We start from the raw sequence: 22,962 nt of genomic DNA, 5'->3' as shown, positions 1-22,962 counted from the left end.
AGATGGCGATTGGAAAATTCAATGATGATCTCAGCAGACAGTGATCAACCATGAAATATAAGAAAAAGAAAACATAGTATAATACTGTAACACACTCAAGACAAACACACAAACAATGACTAACAATGTTGCTGATCACACAGATGACTAATAAAAAACATTGAATGTATCATAAAACCATATAAGACATATAAGACAAATATGACAGTTATAGGTCCCAACAATATCCTGTAACAATATTGTTGGGACCTATAACTTTGTCATATTTGTCTTATATGTTAGTCATTGTTTGTGTGTTTGTCTTGAGTGTGTTACAGTATTATACTATGTTTTCTTTTTCTTATATTTCATGGTTGATCACCGTCTGCTGAGATCATCATTGAATTTTCCAATCGCCATCTGGTTGTATATTCTTTTATATTTATATATTTTTGATAGCGCCATTGATACCATTACAGTTCTATTGCTCTTATCTGACTGGGGGTCAGAGGTGTATCTAGGCTGCTTATATTATATGTAATTTCCTTGTTCTATATATATATATACATAACCTATTCTTTATTAGTGCTACCTATTGTGTTTTACTGGTCAATGAAGTTGTCACCTGACCCTGAGTCTAGGAAGGCCCGCATCTTGACGACAAAGGATTCCCCGGTTAAGGTGAAAGGCAGTAAGAGCTTGGTAGGTAGGCGCGAGGGAGAAGATCAGTGTTCCCAGTGTGACTCTCACTGGGAATTGGTGTTTACAGACTTGTTTTGACAAAAGAGTGCCTGATGTCCAGCAAGGTCTCCGTACATACACAGTCTGGTACTCCATTCTGTGACGCTTCTCGCTGGCTGATAGCTTACTTCCACCAAATTACATAGGTTCCTCCGGCTCGGGGAAGTAGTCGGAAACAGAAGGTGGAGAACGTGGTTGCAAAGATCTACCGTCTCTGCGCTTGGCTCTCTCGGCTCTCTGTACCTGAAGACGTTGGTCCATGCGGATGTGCAGAGCCAGAAGGTCCTCCAACTCAGATGGTCGTTCAAACGTGGCAAGCTGGTTCTTGAGGTTCTCTGAAAGCCCCTGCCAGAAGATTGCGACGAGTGCCTCGTTGTTTCAACCGGTCTCTGCAAAAAGTGTCCGTAGCGACTGACCAGGCACCTTGGAAGATGTGAAGGAGGAATGAGGAGGCCGTCACTTTGTGTGCCAAAAACCTACCAGAGTTCCTGGGTAAATAGAGAGAGAGGTTATTGGGAGAAATTGTCTCTTCTCCCAAATAGGTGATGCCAAAGCCTTGTCCGTCAGGAGGGTGACAATATACGCCACACAACAATGTTGCGAGAGAAACCAGGAGGGTGATAGTTCAAATTGGATAGAGCACTGATTCAGGAAGCCGCAACATCCGAGTGGGTCCCCGCCATAGTGGTTAGGAGTAGGAAGTCATGGTTTCCGAGGAGTCGTGGGTGACTGCCGGTTCTGGTACTACTGCTGTGGAGGCAGGTGGTGTTGCTTCACACTGTGCCTGGTCCGAAGCAGACTGTGCGATGGTCCGGAGATGATCCATCCGTTTCTGGTTCCAGTTGATGGAACAGACTTGCGTGCAGAGTCAGGCCTCGATCTACCTCAGCCGGGTCCGTGTTTGCGGGGCTGACCATAGGAATCAGTATAGAGTATATTTTTGTATTCTGATATACATGAAGAGCCTCCATTTTCAGCTTTACATGATTTGATTTTCCTTTTTCTTGTTTCCATGTTTTCCAGTGGTTGTACCGGGGAGTTTAGAAATTAAGTTGGAGAAAGAAGAGCTGGACAGTGAGGAACATCTGATCATAATAAAGAGTGAAATTGTTCCCTTTCCTGTCTCTGGTGAGTACCTGTAATGAGTGCTTGCCGCAAACAGGATGGTACCGCAAGGCCGAGATGGAGATAGGATACACCGACCTGAAGCCGGGTCCGGATTGCGGATGTAGTGAGTAGTCGGGTTGGAGAGGTACAGATCATAGGGATCATTTTAGCCGAGGTTGGGGTATTGGAGAGGTGCGGAGCATAGGGATCACTAGCCGGGCCTAGAGTCGGAGAAGTCGGCAGAGTCGAACAGAACAAGGTAAAGCAAGGCAAGACAAAGCAGAGTGCTTGTGACCAGCACGACGTCACAAGGTCCAGATCAGAACCAACGTTAATACCACCCTAACTCCTATTAATAGTTTGAAATACTTGGGCATATGTTTTTGACTCCCATTTAACATTTGGGATGCACATTGATACCCTAAACCTATGCCAATCTAGGTGTACTTAATTGAAACAAATCCTCCCTAAGTCTGCTGGTCAGAAAGCATATCGCACAGTAGATGCTAATGCCAATTATCGACTATGGGGACATAGTATACGGCTCGGCACCCTAAACCCACCTTGGCAAACTTGATACCCTCTACAAATTCAATATGCCGTTAGGTTTTCCAATGCAGCTACAACATACATCACTGCAAAATGCTCAAAGAACTAGGTTGGTCATCACTTGAGTCTAGGCGCAAAGTTCACCTTTCCTGTCTTGCCTTCAAATACTTTCTGGGCAAGCTACCCATCTATCTGAACAAGCTCCTCACCCCTACCACATGCATCATTTATCATCTGAGATCTGACTCCAAAAGATTGTTCATGGTCCCAAGGTTCAGCGAAGTATCCAGCTGCTCCTTCTCTTACCGTGCACCCCAAAACTGGAACAACTTACCGGAGACTCACATCCACCACCAGTTTAAGTTCTTTCAAAACTAAGGCTGTCTCACGTTTTAAACTGGTCTGTAACTGTCACATAACCCCATAATATATATTATCTTTAACTGTGCATGCAATGTCTTGTATATAATGTATAACCTGCTCACTTAATGTAACTATGTATTTGTAACATCTATTATTTGTCATCATAACTCTGTGCCCAGTACATACTTGAAAACGAGAGGTAACTCTCAATGTATTACGTCCTGGTAAAACATTTTTATAAATAAATTATGCTCAGCCAACTTCCTGGTGGAAGAGGCTGAGCCTAAATAGCAGGGTTGGCGAATCACATGCAGGAATACTCCTAGAAGGCAGGAGAGAAGCTAGGGTTACTAATCGGGTTACTGGAGCTTGATGGGGGCGGAGCCTGCGTTCGAGCCTCACATAACACCCCTTTGTGTAGACAAAGGTGAAAAGGTAATCATGCTACAAGGCAAGTGCACAAGTGAAGGTGACAGAGGGGCGTGAACAAAATTAAGTGCTCACTAGAAATCTAAGGTGAATATATAATAACACAAATGTGTACCTGCATAAATACCACACAAAGTGAATAAGTGAAGTAAAAATAACTGTGTCTATACTCCCCGCTCAAACCCTCTGGTGGGACCCGTCTTCACTGATTGCAAAGTGCGAATATGTTTTTCATACAATCCAGGGGGAGCATATAAGGGGAATAAAAGACAGCAAATGCAGAAGATGTGAGTGCAGAAGTATTGAAAATGCTGGAAAAAGTGCTGTAGACTTGGCTCTAGATACACACACAGCCTACACGCAAGATGTTAGATGAAATAAGGCAGAAAACACAAATATTGCTGTGGCTGGAGATTCTCTGGAAATATGTGGTAATCGAGGATTCCCTCAAATGGAGCGGGGGGGACACACCAATCCAATATAGGAAAATATAAGAAAGCTACATAGCACAGATCAGTTGTATAAAGAAACTGTTTATGTATAAAATATAAATAAAAGGGTGTATATATGTGTTCTGTCTTGGCTCCTATGTGTTGCCTACTTACAAGATGTAAGTCAAAAACGAGCGGTTTTGACACACAATGGTCTCTGCTATGAGGATTTCTTAACCAGGTAGTGGGATCTCCAACTCTCAGCTCAGCAGCAGTGTATATGTAAAAGAAATGATACCATAGTGCAGACCAGTAACAATAAAAAACTCGACTTTATAGGGTTAAAATAAACACTTACAATAAAAACAAGTGGTTAAGGCATGTATCACACTGATAGTGATTTGAGGAGAGAAAATGGTTAGCTCCAGGCTCACCCGCCTCCTCCGGTGTGACTGCGTGTGGACCACCGCTCTCTGTGACCTTTCACCTCCGCTGGTGATCGCTGTCTCGCCGGTCTAGTCCCCTCGTAGATACCCTCTTGTGTGGGCTATTCGGCTCCCTTAGCTGGGTGTATACAGGTGCTGCAGAGGACTTAGACTCCAGCTCTCTCACCGGTCGATGGTCCCGCCTTGCTTGCTCCGATGCGTCACTTCCGCTTAGTCCCGATGCGTCACTTCCGGTCGCGGCTGTGTGAGTGTCAGCTCCCAGATCTCTCCTCTCTCCTCTTAGGGCGGCTACCACTCTACGCGTTTCGCCAGGTGTGTGGCTTCCTCAGGAGTGTACCGCCCCCTCCTCTCAACTATCTCTATATACCTTCCATAATTGGTTTTTAATTAATTAATCAATAAAACACTTGTAAAATCAATAGGTCTGCCTGGGGGATTGACTTCACTTTTGTGAATTTTTGGCAGTTGGTAAAATACCGGTACCTTTGACTTGTCACTGTATAGAAACTTATACTCCCCCTCATCTAGCACCTCCAGGAGCCTCCCCCTTTCCAACAGGACCCTCAGCTCCTCTGTAAAATCATTTATTGGATTTTTCTTTAATTTAGTGTAAGTTTCTTCATCCCCCAGTAGTCTTAAAGATTCCTTGTTGTAGTTATCCCTGTCCATCAGAACAGTTCCTCCCCCTAAAAAACATACTTATGCCCTTTAAACTCTTCCCTGGTGGGCTATATTAAAATATAGATCACATTACAGAAATTAAGTCTGCCTTAAACCTGTCCCACTTGGAAACTATTCTAACTACACTACTATGAGCCTAAATTCTTAGTGCAAAGAAATAAAACATCATTCGAGCACCAATTATCTAATTGGACCACTCATTCCCTCTAAACATAGAGAATTATCTGTTCCTTTTACCCCACATGGTATGACAGGTTAAACCATGCCAAACCACATAAAGATATTTAGGATCCCACTCCTGTTAAAAACGAGCTCCCTTATATATATGGATACAAAAACAGTGCAGACCAATTGATTTTACAAGTGTTTTATTGATTAATTAATTAAAAACCAATTATGGAAGGTATATAGAGATAGTTGAGAGGAGGGGGCGGTACACTCCTGAGGAAGCCACACACCTGGCGAAACGCGTAGAGTGGTAGCCGCCCTGAGAGGAGAGAGGAGAGATCTGGGAGCTGACACTCACACAGCCGCGACCGGAAGTGACGCATCGGGACTGAGCGGAAGTGACGCATCGGAGCAAGCAAGGCGGGACCATCGACCGGTGAGAGAGCTGGAGTCTAAGTCCTCTGCAGCACCTGTATACACCCAGCTAAGGGAGCCGAATAGCCCACACAAGAGGGTATCTACGAGGGGACTAGACCGGCGAGACAGCGATCACCAGCGGAGGTGAAAGGTCACAGAGAGCGGTGGTCCACACGCAGTCACACCGGAGGAGGCGGGTGAGCCTGGAGCTAACCATTTTCTCTCCTCAAATCACTATCAGTGTGATACATGCCTTAACCACTTGTTTTTATTGTAAGTGTTTATTTTAACCCTATAAAGTCGAGTTTTTTATTGTTACTGGTCTGCACTATGGTATCATTTCTTTTACATATACACTGCTGCTGAGCTGAGAGTTGGAGATCCCACTACCTGGTTAAGAAATCCTCATAGCAGAGACCATTGTGTGTCAAAACCGCTCGTTTTTGACTTACATCTTGTAAGTAGGCAACACATAGGAGCCAAGACAGAACACATATATACACCCTTTTATAAACTGTCTGCACTTAGATTGTTTTCTGTTTTCTGTTCTATTTCCCTTTATGCTCCCCCTGGATTGCAGTTGGAGAGTGAAGATTTGTGGGACTAGTGAAACCAGTCCCCACCAGCTGGGTTTTGAGCAGGGGGTTTGAACTCATTTATATTGTTTTACACGTTATTGAATCACGTCACAAAGTTTTATAATCATTTGATTTTATTATTAACTCACTGTATAACACAAGTGCACACTAATAGAGCTAGCGCCGTTTCCTTCACCTTCACTTCGCATAAAATATAAATAACACACTTACAATAGTGCAATAAAAGCAGAGCATATCACACATACATGTGTCCGCAGGATCACTGCTCCACAGTATTTCTCACCACCCCCGCTGTTGGGCTGTGCTCCGTCGGTTGTGCTCCATCGCGTTGGTCGATGCTATGACATCACACCTGCCTCCTGTTCTCGCGATAGTTTGGAACCACCGGTGGAAACTGCTCAGCGTGCGAATTCCCTCCCACTATCCAATAGAAACAGGGGCTTGTCTCTTGGCTGACGTCAGAGGAGGAGGCATGCCAAGCCGGCTCGAAAATCCGGGTGGGCGAGAAATATGGATTAGCCAATGGGAAATGCGCCTACGAGCTCCATCTTCCCCCAGCTAACTCATTGCCACATGCTGCGCAGGCTCCACCAGGTCTGGCAGACTCAAACGGGGTTCCCACAGGGTGCCCTTTGTTCTCGGAGCTGGCAAATCGACCCTCCTCACCCACCAAACGGTTTTGTCACCTCTAGACATCCTCCTTTGAACGCCGATGTCTATGCAGACATACCGGCACCTATGTGGATGCCCGGGCTTAGTGCATAGACATTTGTACAAAACACTATCAAACATGTTTTTAATAAAGAAAATGACTTGGGGGACCCTATACCTGTGAGGGAAATGGATCTGGGATACCTGGGTTCGAAAACCAGGATTCTGGGGGACACTGGAGAGCACCGGTGTAATTCACCTCATGTACCCGCAAATCATGCCTGCACGTCATGGAGAATTACTGGACCTCCGGTAACTTTGTCCCCCAAACAAGATAACTGCATTTTGACCCAAATATCCCACCTAAAACTTACACTCCCAAAGTTTTATGTCTTTGGGGGTAAGGGGAACAAGTTAAGCCCAACACAGGTCATGTTTTTATTATACATTGCATGATACATTACATTGTCCCTGGCTTGTGTGCTACTTAGCTGTCAGGGACCCACGGTTTTCAGGGGTAACCAGTCGGGCTTAACCTTTATTATGAACGCTGGCTACAAAACTACCATCACACTGACCACCTGCCTCGGACCTGCATATCCACTGACCACAGCTACCTACTTGCTGCCAGCCTCTGACCACTGCCTGTCAACTGACTACCCCTACCTGCCTGCAAACCTATCCTAGCTGCTGGGCTCGAGTCCCACAGTCACTCCCGTGACAACACATCAGAAGCTGTATGTGCTTTTCCTTCCAAGCTCTGGCTACACAAAGTTGCATGTCTACTTAACGTCTTACTGCTGCAGGCAATACTGCACCAAATGGTCGGTAACTGTAACCCAGGAATTGCACTGTGGCTCTCCAGTGTCCCCCAGAATCCTGGTTTTCGAAACCCAGGCATCCCAGACCCATTTTTGTCAAAGTGGGGCATCAATTAAAAAAAATACTTTTTGTCATCCTATCCATTTTGTTGAAAAGAGCGGGGTAATAATAAGAAAATAACAATTTGTGTGTTTTCTGAATGTGAGTGGAGAGCTCTGAAAACCAGCACGCCTAGCACCACTCATTCTAACACCTATGGCAAACATTGCAACCTTACAGCCTGCAAACAGTTATTCAAATGTATATTGTTACTCACTTTAGCAGGGGGTATTAAACTCTACCCAGGTCCTCCCTTTTTAGCTCTGTCCCATACACATGAAAGTGCTTCTTTCAAATACAAAAAGGGATATCTGTCGTCCATATAAAGTATTTGTTGCCTGCTGCCTAAACTGGATGAACTAAGGCATGGTGCCTTTTGCATAATCATAAAGCCCTAGTTCTTACCGAAACATGGCTAACTCCTAAAACCTTTGATGCATCTATCTCCATTCAGGAATTGTCCATGTTTAGGAAAGATAGGTCAAAGAGAGGAGGAATGGGTGTTATTTTGTAAGACCCCTTACAATTTATGCTACTAAATTGCCCCCGAAGCCCACCCTCTTTTGAAATCCTTGTTGGAAAAATGTCCCTTCCCCTTTTTTAAGCTTATTCTTACTAATGGCATCTACCGCCCCCCTAAAGCCCAACTACAATCCCTTATTGATATCACTCACTTTCCTGGTACAGTTTCCTCTCTGAATGTGAAGATTTGAGCTGGTGGCTCTTGCTGATTTTAACCTCAATTGGCTTGACCCTAAAAATAACAAAATATGGATCAATTCAAGTCACTTAATTTAACCCAACTAATTTCCCAACCCACATGGACAAACCTAAAATCTTGCAACAATTACTTTTTAGATTGGATATTTTCTTGTCCCAACAGAATCCAATTCTCTGATATCCAACCTCACATTTTCAGTGACCATGCAATAATGTATCGTGTAAGAAAAATCAAGGTACAGCACCGACATTGTTTATTGAACTAAATCACGACGGCACGCCGAGATCTACCCCAGCTGCCGCCAGTAACAACCGCGCGCCGCCGCGTTTCCCCCACGCACCCCCCCCTCCACTTCGCGCGCAATTTACCTCCCTTCCCGACCCCGTACCCGGCTCCTGCTCTGCCCCTCTGCTTCCCCGCACCCCCGCTTACATTCATTTGATCTCCAGGGGTGTCGGGGAAGCCTGTGGAAGCCGGGGAAGACGGGCGCGCATGTTACTGTGACGTCACAGTGCGCCGCCACGCGCCGCGGCTACCCGCTTCCCAGCCGCATGGAGCCGGCTGCTTTTGCTTCAATAAACAATGTCGCTACTGTACTCAAATCAAAGTTTTACTCACTGGAACATTTAGAGACTTTAACCCATAACATTTTCTGGTGTTTCTAACCAAGTGCCCTTGTTACAGAATCTACCTGATATCAGACCCAAATCTGCGCTTCATTATTTACAAACAGAGTTCTTAAAACTCTTAAAAATCATACTTCACTACACAGAATGTATGTACAGAGACGTATGTATGTACAGAGAGTATGGGGGCCCATCTTCCGTGGGTTACAATCAACCTTATGGCGCTTTAGCACTTAGAGATGCGGAAAAGACACACAACAGTGCATTATTTTTTAAATCGCATATCAACCACTTTAGGGATGACTTGTTGAAAAGATACAAAGTAACTGACACTACCAAGGATCTTAATAACTACAGATACACACTGAAATCTAGCAAATGCCCAATATTACTCTGACAATCTATAAGAAAACATAAAATCCAGCAAACATCTGGAAGCTTATCAACAATATATTCCAGCCTTCTAGCCATCAACAACCATCTAATATTAAGAAGGATGATACTACTCTGACAGATCATACTGACATTGCAAACGCATTGAATGAGTCCTTTGTGGGCTGTGCTACATTCCCTACTATCAAGGCACAACTCTAACTACAATCATGAAGCTCAATCTGTTGGCACCCTATAGCCCTGCCCCCTCCAAACAGCGCTTACCAATGTGTCCCAGTATCTGAGGAGATAACACAGACACACCTAATATTAAAACTAAGCAGCCATTGTGGGCCTGACCTAGTGCAATAAAAGTTCTTATGACTTGGTGCCCCAGTCATTGCCATATCGTTTGTCTTCCTAATCAACTTTATTTTGTCTTCAGGCCATATCCCAAACTGCCAGAGTTGTCCCAGTCTTCAAAAGTGAGGACAAAAACATTGTCTCAAACTACAGACCAAACTCTCTGTCCAATACTATCCAAAGACTTCGGACAATGTAACTACTTCAAATTAAACGATTATTCTAAACAGACAAATTTCCTTGGCCAACTCCAACCCAGCTTTTACTCAAAACACTCCACAGTAACTACTCTCTTAAAAGTTTGAAACGAGAGGGTGTGAAATGCAACGTGGGTGATTTACTGGTACAATATTCCTAGATTTTGCAAAGGCTTTTGATACTGTTGATCATGTTATGTTAAGCTTCAGTGCTCTGAAATATGGGAACATGCTTTAAACTGGTTTTACTCCTATCTATCGTGTCGATCCCAATATGACTCTCGGGATCTAACTTTAACCCCTTGGATGTCACCTGTGGGGTCCTGCAAGGTTCTGTTCTGGGGCACATACTCTTTTCAGTCTTTTTAAATGAGCTTACTATGGCTTGTAAGGTGGTATGTAAGGGAGCCTCAATGCACATGTATGCGAATGACAGAATCTTATATACATACAGCCCGTGCGCCTCTGACTTTGGACACATAATTCAATCTTATTTTTCAACACTTGATTATTGGAGATAAGGAAAAAGCAGAGGTATTAAACAAATTATTTTCCTCTGTGTTTACCAGGGAAGAATCACATTTCATTAGTAGTGCCACAGGAGGAAGCCACAACCTCCATATTAATGAACAATTGGTTAAATGATGAAGAAGTTCATAGGCGGCTTGATAAAAAAAGTAAGTAAATAAGGCACCTGGCCCCGATGGCATACATTCAAGAGTTCTCAAGGAGTTAAGTTTGGTAATAGCCAAACCATTACATTTAATTTTCAAGGACCCCATTTCCACAGGCTCAGTACCACAAGATTGGTGTAAAGCGGATGTGGTGACTATATTTAAAAAGGGAACTAGATCACAACCAGGGAATTACAGACCTGTAAGCCTAACTTCAATAGTGGGGAAACTACTTGAAGGTTTAATACGGGATAATATTCAGGAATACCTAATGAAAACAAAATTATTAGTAATAGCATGGATTTATGAAGGATAGATCATGCCAAACTAACCTTATTTGTTTCTTTTGAGGAGGTAAGAAGGAATTTAGACCAGGGTAATACAGTTGATGTATCCTACTTAGATTTTGTAAAGGCTTTTGATACAGTTCCACACAAGCGGTTGGTGTACAAAATAAGGCAAATTAGACTCAGTAATAATATATGCACCTGGATTGAAAACTGGTTGAAAGACCGACAACAGAGGGTTCTCATAAATTGAACTTTTTCAGATTGGGCTAAGATCGTGAGTGGAGTACCTCAGGGATCGGTACTGGGACCCCTGCTTTTTAACTTCTTTATTAATGACCTTGAGGTTGGTATCGAGAGCAAAGACTCCATCTTTGCTGATGATACTACTGTAAATTGTGTAAGGTAATAGAATCAGAGCAGGCTGTAATTTCTCTCCAGAAGGACTTGGAGGGACTGGAAACGTGGTCAGGTAAATGGCGGGTGAGGTTTAATACAGATAAATATAAGGTTATGCATTTGGGAAACAAGAATAAAAAGGCGAATTACAAATGAAATGGGGATAAATTGGGGGAATCTTTGATGGAGAAGGATTTAGGAGTGCTTGTAGAGAGCAGGCTTAGCAGTAGTGCCCAATGTCATGCAGTAGCTGCAAAGGCAAACAAGATCTTATCTTGCATCAAACTGACAATGGATGGAAGGGAAGTAAACATAATTATGCCCCTTTACAAAGCATTAGTAAGACCACACCTTGAATATGGAGTACAATTTTGGGCACCACTCCTTAGAAAATACATTATGGAACTAGAGAGAGTGCAGAGAAGAGCCACCAAATTAATAAAGGGGATGGACATTCTAACTTATGAGGAAAGGCTAGCTAAATTAGATTTATTTACATTAGAAAAAAAAGGTGTCTAAGAGGGGATATGATAACTATACACAAATATATTCGGGGACAGTACAAAGAGCTTTCAAAAGAACTATTCGTCCCACGGGCAGTACAAAGGACTCGGGGCCATCCCTTAAAGTTGGAGGAAAGGAGATTTCACCAGCAACAAAGGAAAGGGTTCTTTACAGTAAGGGCAGTTAAAATGTGGAATTCATTACCCATGGAGACTGTGACGGCAGATACAATAGATTTGTTCAAAAAAAGGTTGGACATCTTTTTAGAAGGGAAAGGTATACAGGGATATACCAAATAAGTATACATGGGAAGGATGTTGATCCAGGGAATAATCCTATTGCCAATTCTTGGCATCAGGAAGGAATTTATTTTTCCCCTTATGAGAGATCATTGGATGATATGACACTGGTTTTTTTTGTTTCCCTTCCTCTGGATCAATAAGCAAGTATAGATATAGGATAAAGTATCTGTTGTCTAAATTTAGCATTGGTTGAACTTGATGGACGCATGTCTTTTTTTTTCAATCTCATTTACAATGTAACTGTACTACAGGATTTTTCAAAACAAAGTGTTTTTAAACACTGACAAAACTGTAACGATGGTATTTGAGACTTAAGCTAAATTTCTGAAATTCCCAACAGAGCTTCAGATCAGAACCAACTATAATGCCATTATAGTTCCTGTCATTAGCTTTAATTATCTGGGCATATTGCTTGACTCTCATTTAACATTTGGGCTACAGTTTGATATTTTGACATCCTAAACCTGTGCCAAACTGGGTGTACTTTATAGGAACAGTATAATGAAGAAACAAGCACACGGTCTTAATCATGAGGAGGTTTAATATGCCATAAAGACCAACATTTCGGCAGTCTAATACTGCCTTTCTCAAGGTGAAGGCTACCAAACACTAAGAAACAGCCACAATATATACTACCCCCCTAATACTCACCCCTCCCTGTTCAGCTGCATAGCCACGTCGCTGACGCCCACGTGATGACGTCCGTGCACCCGCGTGGCGCTCCGTGGTGACGTCAGGCGTCTTGGTATGTATCCCTGGTAGTACAGCATAGAGCTGCCTTGGGAAACTACAGCCACACCTCTCCCCAGGATGTCCACACCTGGGGAGAGGTGTGGCTGTAGTATATATTTTGGCTGTTTCTTAGTGTTTGGTAGCCTTCACCTTGAGAAAGGCAGTATTAGACTGCCGAAACGTTGGTCTTTATGGCATATTAAACCTCCATGATTAAGACTGTGTGCCTGTTTCTTCATTATACTGTACCATATTGGGACTTCAGGAGCTCCCCAGGACCAGCGCATCGGCAGCTAAGTACCCCACCTCTATTACCATTGTGACTGAGTGCGTGTCTCACCCACTATCTATGTACTTTATAGGAACAAATCCTCAATAAGTCCGCTGGTCAGAAAGCGTATCGCACAGTTGGTGCGAAAGCCAATTCTAGACTATGGGGATATAGTACTGTATATGGCACAGCACCCCAAACTCACCTTGGCAAACTAGGCACCCTCTAACTCAATATGTTGTTTTCTCCAACAATTTAACTACTAAACACATCACTGCAAAATACTACAAGAACTAGATTGGCTATTCCCTTAGTCAAAGTGCAAGTTACATTTTTCCTGTCTTGCCTTGAAATATTTTCTGGGCAAGCTAACTGGCTCAAAATTAAAAAGGTGCTCGATAGCGCTATAACAAACCCCAAAAATATCAAATAACCACTTAATGTGTAAATACGTGAATGTGATATGAAAACAATCATAAATATTCGTGCCTAAATAATAAAGTGCACTAAAATATTGTGAAATAAGAGACTGAAAAACACACTGCAACCCTCGAATAAAGACTGTTCCACTTGTCTTGTATCAGCTATTTCTTCAAAAGATTAGGGGAGCGTGTCTCGTAGTCATGAAATTTTTTTTCATGACTACGAGACACGCTCCCCTGATCTTTTGAAGTACAAGTTAACTGGCTATCTGAACAAGCTCCTCACCCTCACCACATGCAGCACTTATCATCTGACTCCAAAAGACTGCTCACAATCCGACGATTCAGCAATGAATCTGGCCTCTCCTCCTTCTCTTACTGTGCACCTCACTACTGGAACAACCTACCAGAGACTCTCTAAGCTGCCTCCTGTCTAAGTTCTTCCCAGACTCCAGCTGTCTCACATTTTGATCTTGTCTGTAATGGTTACAGTACTTTTGCCCAGAACACTTATTGTCTCTAACTGTACATAAAATGTCTGTAAATATAATGTCTAATCGCTCAAAGCAACCATGGGGAGGGAAGAAGGCGAGAGTGGAAAACAGGTAATGCGCAGGCAGACATGGGCAGGTGGGCTAGCAGTACCTTGCTTGTTGTCCTATTACAAGGTGGCCCAATTATGCCAAATTGTGCAATGGCACACTAATCCGGACTCGAAAAGATGGGTCGCTCTGGAAGGGGAACTATGCGCCCCTGTAGAGCTGGAACATTTAATTTGGCTACCCAAAAAGGTGCGGTTAGGCACCAAAATGCCGCTATCCTCAATGACCAATGCGCTCTCTGTGTGGGAGGCCACCAGACTCAAATGCAAATTGACCCATAAATTATCAGGTATGACCCCACTGTGGGGAAACCCATCATTTGCTCCAAGTCTGTCATGGGCGGAATTTGCTATCTGGAAACACAAACACATTAATAGACTAGTGGATCTGGAGGGCAGAACAGGCATACAAACTTTTGATCTACTTAAATCTAGCAAAAATATCCCCAATGCCGAGTTCTTTAGATACCTCCAGATCAGAGCATTTTATCAAACATATCAGCCCCAAACCCAATTAACGAACTTTGAAAAGCTCTGTCGATCAGGGACATCCACAAAGGGACTTACATCGCAGATGTACAAGGTGGTGACCGGTTCTGGCTCAACCGTGATGGAAAATTCAGGGTATATGACTAAATGGGAGACTGACCTAGGGGAGAATTGGACTTGGAGGAGTGGACAAAAATTGTCTTGGCAGTTTCCAAACGCTCCATATGCATGACCTTGAGGGAGAACGCATATAAAGTTATGATGCGGTGGTACAACACCCCCATAAAATTGGTCAAATTTCTGCCTAGTTACTCCCCATTGTGTCCAAGACAATGTGGATAGCAAGCAGACCTGTTGCACATGCTGTGGTCTTGCCCCAAAATCGCCCCGGTCTGGGATTCAATTCAAGATTGGCTAAACAGAATCCTAGACACGCACATCCCGTTAGATCCATGGGTGTTTCTCCTCAACAGGCCGCACACGGGCCTCTCCAAAAAGAAGAATAAGTTAGTGGCGCACAGCGGTACGATCGCAGCACGCTGGAAACAGAATGAGATTCCCCTAATTGCTAAAATTCTGAATAGAATTTGGACAGTTTGCCAGATGCAGAAATTGACAATCTTAGTCAATGACACTGGCGCAAATTACCTAAAAGTCTGGTCGCCATGGTTGGCACAGACAGATATACCGGGGGTGGAAAGGTCCACGATATGGCAATAATAAAAGCAAGTGCGTTCTCCCTTGATGACATTGCGCTTGTACGAATTGACTGGAGAGGTTAGGGAGCCGCAGATACAGGTAGACAAAACCATACGGACGAGGCATCTGGAGGGAACCCGACCGCCTCATGATCACAACCTGAAACTCACGATGGAAGTGAATGAGACGACTTTGAATTTTTGGGATTTAACCGTCTCTAAACAAGCAGACGGGAGACTGACCACAACAATATTTAGAAAGACCACAGCTACAAACAGTCTCTTACGCGCAGATAGCCATCACCCTCAGCACATAATTAGAAACATACCCACCGGCCAATACCTACGGTTGCGCAGGAACTGCTCAACCATACAGGAGTTTAAGCAACAGGCGGTGGATATGAACCTGAGATTTGCTGAGCGTGGCTACTCCAAAAAGTCAATTCAAAAGGCCTACTCAAGGGCAAGAGACACATCACGCACACAGCAGTGTCACAAGAAAACAAAACCATAAGATTTATTGGGAATTTCAATAACCAGTGGAACGGATTATGTGATATCTTTAATAAACACTGGCATATTTTGATGAATGACCCCTACCTGAGACAGGTGTTAAAGGAGAGACCCACCATGACCTGTAGAAAGGCGAAAAATTTGAAAGACAGGTTAGTCCATAGCCATTTCACAATGCAAACACAAAGAACATGGTTAGGTGATAGGCGACCGATGGGGTCGTATCCATGTGGCCGCTGCCGAGCGTGTCCCTTTATGAAGGTCACTAAGAATATCTCAGATCAATTGGAGACTACAATACATACCATTAAGAGTTTCATTAATTGTCTTACAGTAGGGGTGATTTACCTTATCACCTGCAGATGTGGCATGCGATATGTGGGTAAAACACACCGAGTTTTTAAGGTGAGGGTCCTCGAACACTTAGGATCCATAAGGAACAACTTGGATACCCCAGTCGCACGCCACATCCATGATCAACATAATGGTGATCCACAATATCTCACATTCTGTGGGATCGAACACTTACTGTGGGGCCCACGTAAAGGGGACTGGGATAAGCATCTGATGCAGCGCGAATGCAAATGGATCTTTACGCTCCAGACGCTTCATCCCAAAGGACTCAACGAGGGATACATATATTCCCCTTTCCTGTGATACACCCATCTGACCATCATTGTGCCATTGCTATGATACTACTGTTCCCTCCACCATCCCCCTGCTTTACCAAGAGAGAGTATTAGACCTTTTGATCTAGGAATATCCACTATAAGCAGTATTATAAGGGGATCCGGGTATACAGTTGGGGTTTTAAACTCCTTAGGACCGTTTTGACTTATAGAGGTGGCCATGAAAGGTTCATACACTTCTACATGTCTATATACCCATCTCCCCACATATCTACTTGTCAGTTTGCCCCATGTTGATGGTGAGAGGGTATTCTACTTACCTGGAAGGTGAACAAAAACATATTCCATCCACTATTGATAAGAGGGGACCACCTTTGTTCACACCTTGCTAGGTCTCTTTCGGATCCATGGCATACTACTTCCATTACCATATGAGGCTATTAAGACACTCATCAAAGTCCATTTGATTGCAAATAGCAATAGGGACGTGTGATACACTTACTCTATATGCAGATTACAACTGGCACACAAAGTGTTAATACGGCACATACCGTAGCCAGGCTATATCTGCGTCATCCACCCCCGCTGGTGTTGATTGGCCCACTTGCAAGACACTCCTCTGGCCACTCTGCATAAAACACCAGGGAAGTGGTTTCTCTTTCATATCTCCTTTACCTTGACAAAGCGCCAGGGGGCGCGAAACGATCGTCGGTGATTTTATGACGCTTCTGTGACGTCATCAGGGAGTGCAGGACATGGAATAGCGAGTGAGCTGCACTGCACACGCCAAGGACGCCAGGTCGTATACTTCCCCAGCAGGGCTGTAGCATCTTACCAGAGCTGGCTTAGCACGTCACTGCTACATCTGTCCTGCTGACACTGTACCATAGGAACTGATGTGTCGGGATACCCTCTGGGGGAAGTGTTATGTAGTACTTGACTCACAAGCATAGATTGATCACATACTTCCCTAACAGGGCTGCAGCAAATAACCAGAATGATAGGAGTGTTTGACTGCTATATCTGTATTGCTGACATCATGCTGTCTTGTACTTACTGACTGTGGCATATGCATGTTTAGGAGCTTACAAGTTTTGGGATACCCTTTTAGGGGGAATATTACGTGATAATAGCCCTACAAGCATACATTGCGCGTGTTAAAAGCCTTGTACTGTATATGGCTGAGAAATCTGTATACCTCACCTAGCACAAGATACATAGTGGCTGGTGAGGTACATATTTACAAAACTTTTGTGACGTGTTATTAACTATCTATACATATGTCGTTGTATACACCTCAATAGAGAGTGATACATTACTCAATTACTCACTCACCTTCCTGTACCTACTCCCTGTTTCTTTTAAACATTATGTATTTTGGTCTTTGCATAATTATTGATTAAAGTGTTTTTAAGTATATGTTCATTAAATGGTGCATGGGATTGTCCCAAGGATTGAATTATTCCTAACCATTTATTAGTGTCGGGGAGTGCAAATAGGATCTCTTTTGGGTTATTCTTTAACCCTTTCCCTTTCTGCTATATGTACCTAGTTCCCGTATGCACCCCTGACCTATACATGTCTACACATTTGGAGAGCGGCAATATTTCTTGTTTTGTCTATCTGTCTATCCTGTTTGTCTTGTCTTCACCCATTGAGAATATTTATGCATGGATAACTAGTACCAGGTTGTAACTGTTCTTTATTGCAAATGTATGATATGTATATACACCATACACCGATGGTTGTGGGGACACAGGACTAGGACTAGGCTTCTGGGGTTCATACCCTACATATTCTTTAGCAGTGTAGTGCCTCCATCTGCCGTAGGCTCCAGGGAACTGAAGGTGATCTCCCACGGTAGAACTATTACCTCTCCCCCCAGTAAGGTCACACACCAGGCAGGAGGTATAACAGGAACGCTTTATTGTCCTCACTGTACAGCACAGTAACAAGGCAGGGTTCTGCCCGATGCAGTCTCTCAGCTACCCACTTAAGGATGGTCCCTGGACCTTCACTACAGGCTAAGGGCACCCGCAGCAGTCCCAGCTCTTCCCTGCCCCTCTAGCAGAGGCAGGTATGGTACACACTCATTCTCCCCCGGAGGGAAGAGAACCAGAGAAGGCCCAATAGTCAGGCTGTGTGACCTGCCCATCTCAAGTGGGTAGAGGCACTAATGAATTTTGGACGGCATTGCCCTTAAGTACAGCCAGGAGCAGGGCACCAGGTCTGTCTCATGATTGGTCATTCCCAGGCCTGATGTCACCGCCTCCCACTATCACTCAGTGCAGCACCAAGGAGGAGGAAAACCCCATATCAACTACTGGCAACCTGATTGTACCAGGGCTTGCTGCCAGTATAAGGGCAGTATAGTAGCCATCAGGTGACCTGGCTACAATAACATGAAACAGACTGTTATTACAGATTTAGATGGACTATTTGAGACCGGTTCTTTAAATCTCCAATCTGAGAGGAACTGGAGATCTAGAGCATGAATGTGCAATCTCGACAGCCTGGACTGTACTTTGTGCCTGGTTTGGGGGATAGCCAATCTAGAAAAAAAATATCTCTAATTTAGTATTTTTAAATTCAACATTTACCCCTGAAGCACCAGATCAAAATAACGAATAACTCATTGACAGACATTTTCAGTGTTAATAATCATTTGGAGGATGTACATGTATCCTTAAATAATGAATTCAGTAATAAATACAAGTTATATATGTATCAAAATGTATTTCACTGTAAGAGCTGCTACAAATACATTTCAGGTCTTCGGGACCACCACCAAAGTCATTAGTGGGCACTGGATGTCCATGGGCCACAATTTTAAAACCCTGGGTGAAGAGAATATTTTGTTAATTAAGTATTAGTAAAGTAAATTCTTCAGTGTTTTGGATTTGCAATTTGCATTCAGTAATTTGATTTACAGATTGAAAATATTTGTTCTGTGTTTTTTGTTTATTTCTGTTAGAGAACGGACTGAATGAGGAACAGAACTTGAGCTCTGATACATCAAGAAGCTGTCTGACTCCTCGCAGCCCAGAAGTGCCAAAAAACAATGATTCCTGCCACATTATGGACATGTACAAGGAACCAGTGCCACGTGATGGTGAATTTACAGACATTGTACAGCACACAGTGGAGACGGACCCTAAATATGGGTCCAGCAAACTGTATGAGAGAGATTTAAAAAGAAGCCGGGGTGCTCAGCCTTTTGCTTGTTGTGAGTGTGGCAAAAGCTTCTCACTGGACAGGGACCTGCTCACACACCTTTGTGTCCCCACTAGAGAGCAAACCTTCACATGTACAGATGGTGGGAGTGGTTTCTCACTGAAGGGGAAACTTCTTTCACACGAAAAGATTCATACAGGGGAGAATCCTTTTACTTGTACAGTATGTGAGAAACAATTCTGTACTAAGAGGAGCCTCATCATGCACCAGAGGATTCACACACGGGAGAAACTATTCACATGTGCAGAGTGTGGGAAACAATTCAGTATTAAGAAAAACTTCCTCAGACACCACATGATTCATACAGGGGAGAAACCATTCACATGTACAGAGTGTGGTAAAAGCTTTTCTCGGAAGACAGAGCTGCTCAACCATGAGTTTATTCATACAGGGGAGAAACCATGCAAATGTGAAGAGTGTGGGAAACAATTCACTAGGAAGAGCAGCCTTCTCACACACCAGATGATTCACACAGGGGAGAAACCATTCACATGTGCAGTGTGTAGTAAAAGCTTTGCTTGGAAGACGGATCTCATCAAACATGAGCGGATTCATACAGGGGAGAAACCATTCACATGTGCAGTGTGTAGTAAAAGCTTTGCTTGGAAGAAGGAGCTCATCAAACATGAACGGATTCATACAGGGGAGAAACCTTTCACATGTTCAGAGTGTGGGAAAAAATTTAGTACTAAGAGCAGCCTCCTAAGACACCAGATGATTCATACAGGGGAGAACCCATGCACATGTGCAGAATGTGGGGAACAATTCAGTATTAAGAGCAGGCTCCTCACACACCAGAGGATTCATACACGGGAGAAACCATTCACATGTACAGAGTGTGGGAAACAATTCAAAATAGAGATCAGCCTCCTCATGCACCAGAAGATTCATACAGGGGAGAAGCCATTCACATGTACAGAGTGTGGGAAACAATTCAGTAGAGAGATCAGCCTCCTCATGCACCAGAGGATTCATACATTCACATGTACAGAGTGTGGGAAACAATTTAGTGAGAAGAGCAGCTTCCTCAAACACCAGAGGATGCATGCAGAGGCCACACCATTCACATGTACAGAGTGTGGGAAACAATTCAGTGAGAAGAGCAGCTTCCTCAAACACCAGAGTATTCATACAGGGGCAAAACCATTTACATGTACAGAGTGTGGGAAGCAATTCAGTATTAAGAGCAGCCTCCGAATGCACCAGATAATTCATACAGCGGAGAAACCATTCACATGTACAGAGTGTGGGAAAAGCTTTTCTCTAAAGAGCCGCCTCCTCACACACCACAGGATTCATACAGGGGAGAAACCATTTACATGTACATAGTGAGGGGAAAGCTTTACACAGATAATCAGCCTCCTTACACATGTGTTAAAACATTTGATTGTTCAGAGTAGGGTTGGCCAATATACCAGTAGCATAGTAATACTGCAGTAATAAAAATGGCTGGTAACGCAATACTTACTATTACTTGGTAATTCCTCAGCGGCTGCTGAGTGGGGGTGGGTATGGCAGAGAGGTGTGGGGACTGTGTCAGAGAGAGGACTGAGTATGGGTCTGGTGGAGACAGTGTAGTGGGAGCGGGTCTGGAAGCTCCATGCCTTTCACATGCTGCAGCTATAAGGAATCCTCCAGCTGGTAATCTCACCCCTCCCTATGAACCACTTTTCCCTCTGCCATGCCTCTTAACCCTTCCCTTCCACCATGACTCAAGCCCCGTATTTCTCTCGGCTCTCACCCGTGCCTCTTGACCCCCTCCTTCCCCATGCCCATTAACCCACGCCTCCCTTATTAAGCGTTCCCTTCCACCATGACTCAACCCCTTCCTCTCCCGTACTTCTTTCAGCTCTCACCCATGCCTCTTGACCCCCTCCTTCCCCATGCCCTATTAATGTGTACAGGAGAAGGGGGTGGAGATGTAGTTGTAAATGGTGAAGAAAAAGCCTTAGTGTGGATGTAGTTTTAGTGTAACATTTTTATTAAAAAATGTTTCATTCTTAAAATTAAAATATTCGAAAATGTATTTGCTTTTTCACATTTTATTAAGAATGAAATGCATTTGTATAAGAAATATGTTTCACAATAAATGACCTGGAACATTTTGACGACTTTTGCTTTTTGTTTTCAATTGGGTGATAATATCTTGATGAATATTGTTATCACAATAAATTACTTAATACTCTTATGGTGGGAAGTATTTTTGTTATTGTCTAACCCTAGTTCAGCGTGTTGGAAACAATTCAGTACAAAGTGTGACCTCCTGTCACACCCAAGTATTTACAGTGGAGAAACCATTTGCTTGTTCAGTGTGGGAAACAATACAGTATTAGGGTCACCTCTTCCGGACCCAACAAATTCATGCAGGGAGAGGCCTTTCACATGGACAGAGTATAGGAAAAACGTTTCTTGGATGAATGACCTCACACACCACATGATTCACACAGGGGAAATAATTTGCTTGTTCAGAGTGGTAAACCATTTTATACAAAGTGGGACCTCTTGTTACACCAGCAGATTTACACAAGGGAGCAACTTTTTAATTGCACTGATTTTGGTAAACATTTTAGTACTGAGAGGCACCTCAACACACACCAGACAATTCAAACAAGGGGATTACATCGTAATCAATTCTGTAATAGGAGGACACTCCTCAGACACCAGAGTATTTACACAGGGGAGAAACCTTTCACACGTGCAGAGTGTATAAAATGTTTCTCAGTAAGAAAACCTCCTCACCCGAGTGTTTACACAGGGAAGAAGCATCGTGTGTGTACAGAGTAGAAAAAAAAATTATATTTGGAGCCATATTGGTCCTTTGAAAAAATACTGTAGTAAGATATTTTCATTGGACCAATAATGTGTACAGCACCTGCGCCCCCCCCTGAATCCCCTGCTGGCTTTCCCCCTCTCCTCGTGCCCCCCTCTTACCTTGATTCAGATGTCCTGGCATCATGATGTCACATTGTCATGGCAACATGACTTCACATGACCCCGCTGCGCCATTTCACGCCGCGTAGCCATGGTCACGCGTCACTGGTAGTGTCTGAATCAAGGTAAGTAGAAGTTTACAGAGGCCCTGCAGCACCCCCGGCATTAATTTAAATGCCTTGGTGAAGCGCGCGAGGGACCTCTGAGGAGCAGGTAGTGTCCAGGGAGCAGTGCTCCCCTGGATTAGGCCAGATCTTCCCCCTTAGGCCCCAGTTAGGCCACGACTCACTGTAGCTTGTGGCTGCTATAGGGAAAACCCATGGTCAGGGACCTTTCCCCAGTAGCTGCATATATCAGGTACAGTACCAGTGAGAAGCCACGTGGTGACTGCGGCCTGTGGTCTGGGACCAGACACATGTAAAGACGGCAAGTGATAATATCCACGCCGGAATTTACCCAACGCGGAGGCGGATGCCATCGTGAAAGGCAACGTTGAATCAGACGGATCCTCTTTG

At 43.8% G+C, this 22,962-nt stretch overlaps 1 protein-coding gene across 5 annotated transcripts in view; it reads left to right on the top strand.

The window, feature by feature from the left end:
* Positions 1-21,620, top strand: part of LOC142488387 (uncharacterized) — a 42,984-nt gene extending 21,364 nt beyond the window's left edge. For 3 of the 5 annotated variants that reach the window (XM_075588863.1, XM_075588866.1, XM_075588862.1), the window contains 3 exons: positions 1,744-1,848; positions 10,331-10,438; positions 19,257-21,620. In XM_075588863.1, the coding sequence (XP_075444978.1) occupies positions 1,744-1,848; positions 10,331-10,438; positions 19,257-20,845 (1,802 nt within the window). In that variant the 3' untranslated portion in view covers positions 20,846-21,620. The remainder of the gene's footprint in view (positions 1-1,743; positions 1,849-10,330; positions 10,439-19,256) is intronic. The other 2 variants (XM_075588864.1, XM_075588865.1) reach the window with 2 other exon arrangements.
* The last annotated feature ends 1,342 nt before the right edge of the window (positions 21,621-22,962 follow it).

This window comes from Ascaphus truei, chromosome 2 (assembly GCF_040206685.1).
Source record: "Ascaphus truei isolate aAscTru1 chromosome 2, aAscTru1.hap1, whole genome shotgun sequence".
NCBI classification, from domain to species: domain Eukaryota; kingdom Metazoa; phylum Chordata; class Amphibia; order Anura; family Ascaphidae; genus Ascaphus; species Ascaphus truei.
This window is presented reverse-complemented; position numbering and strand designations above follow the sequence as displayed.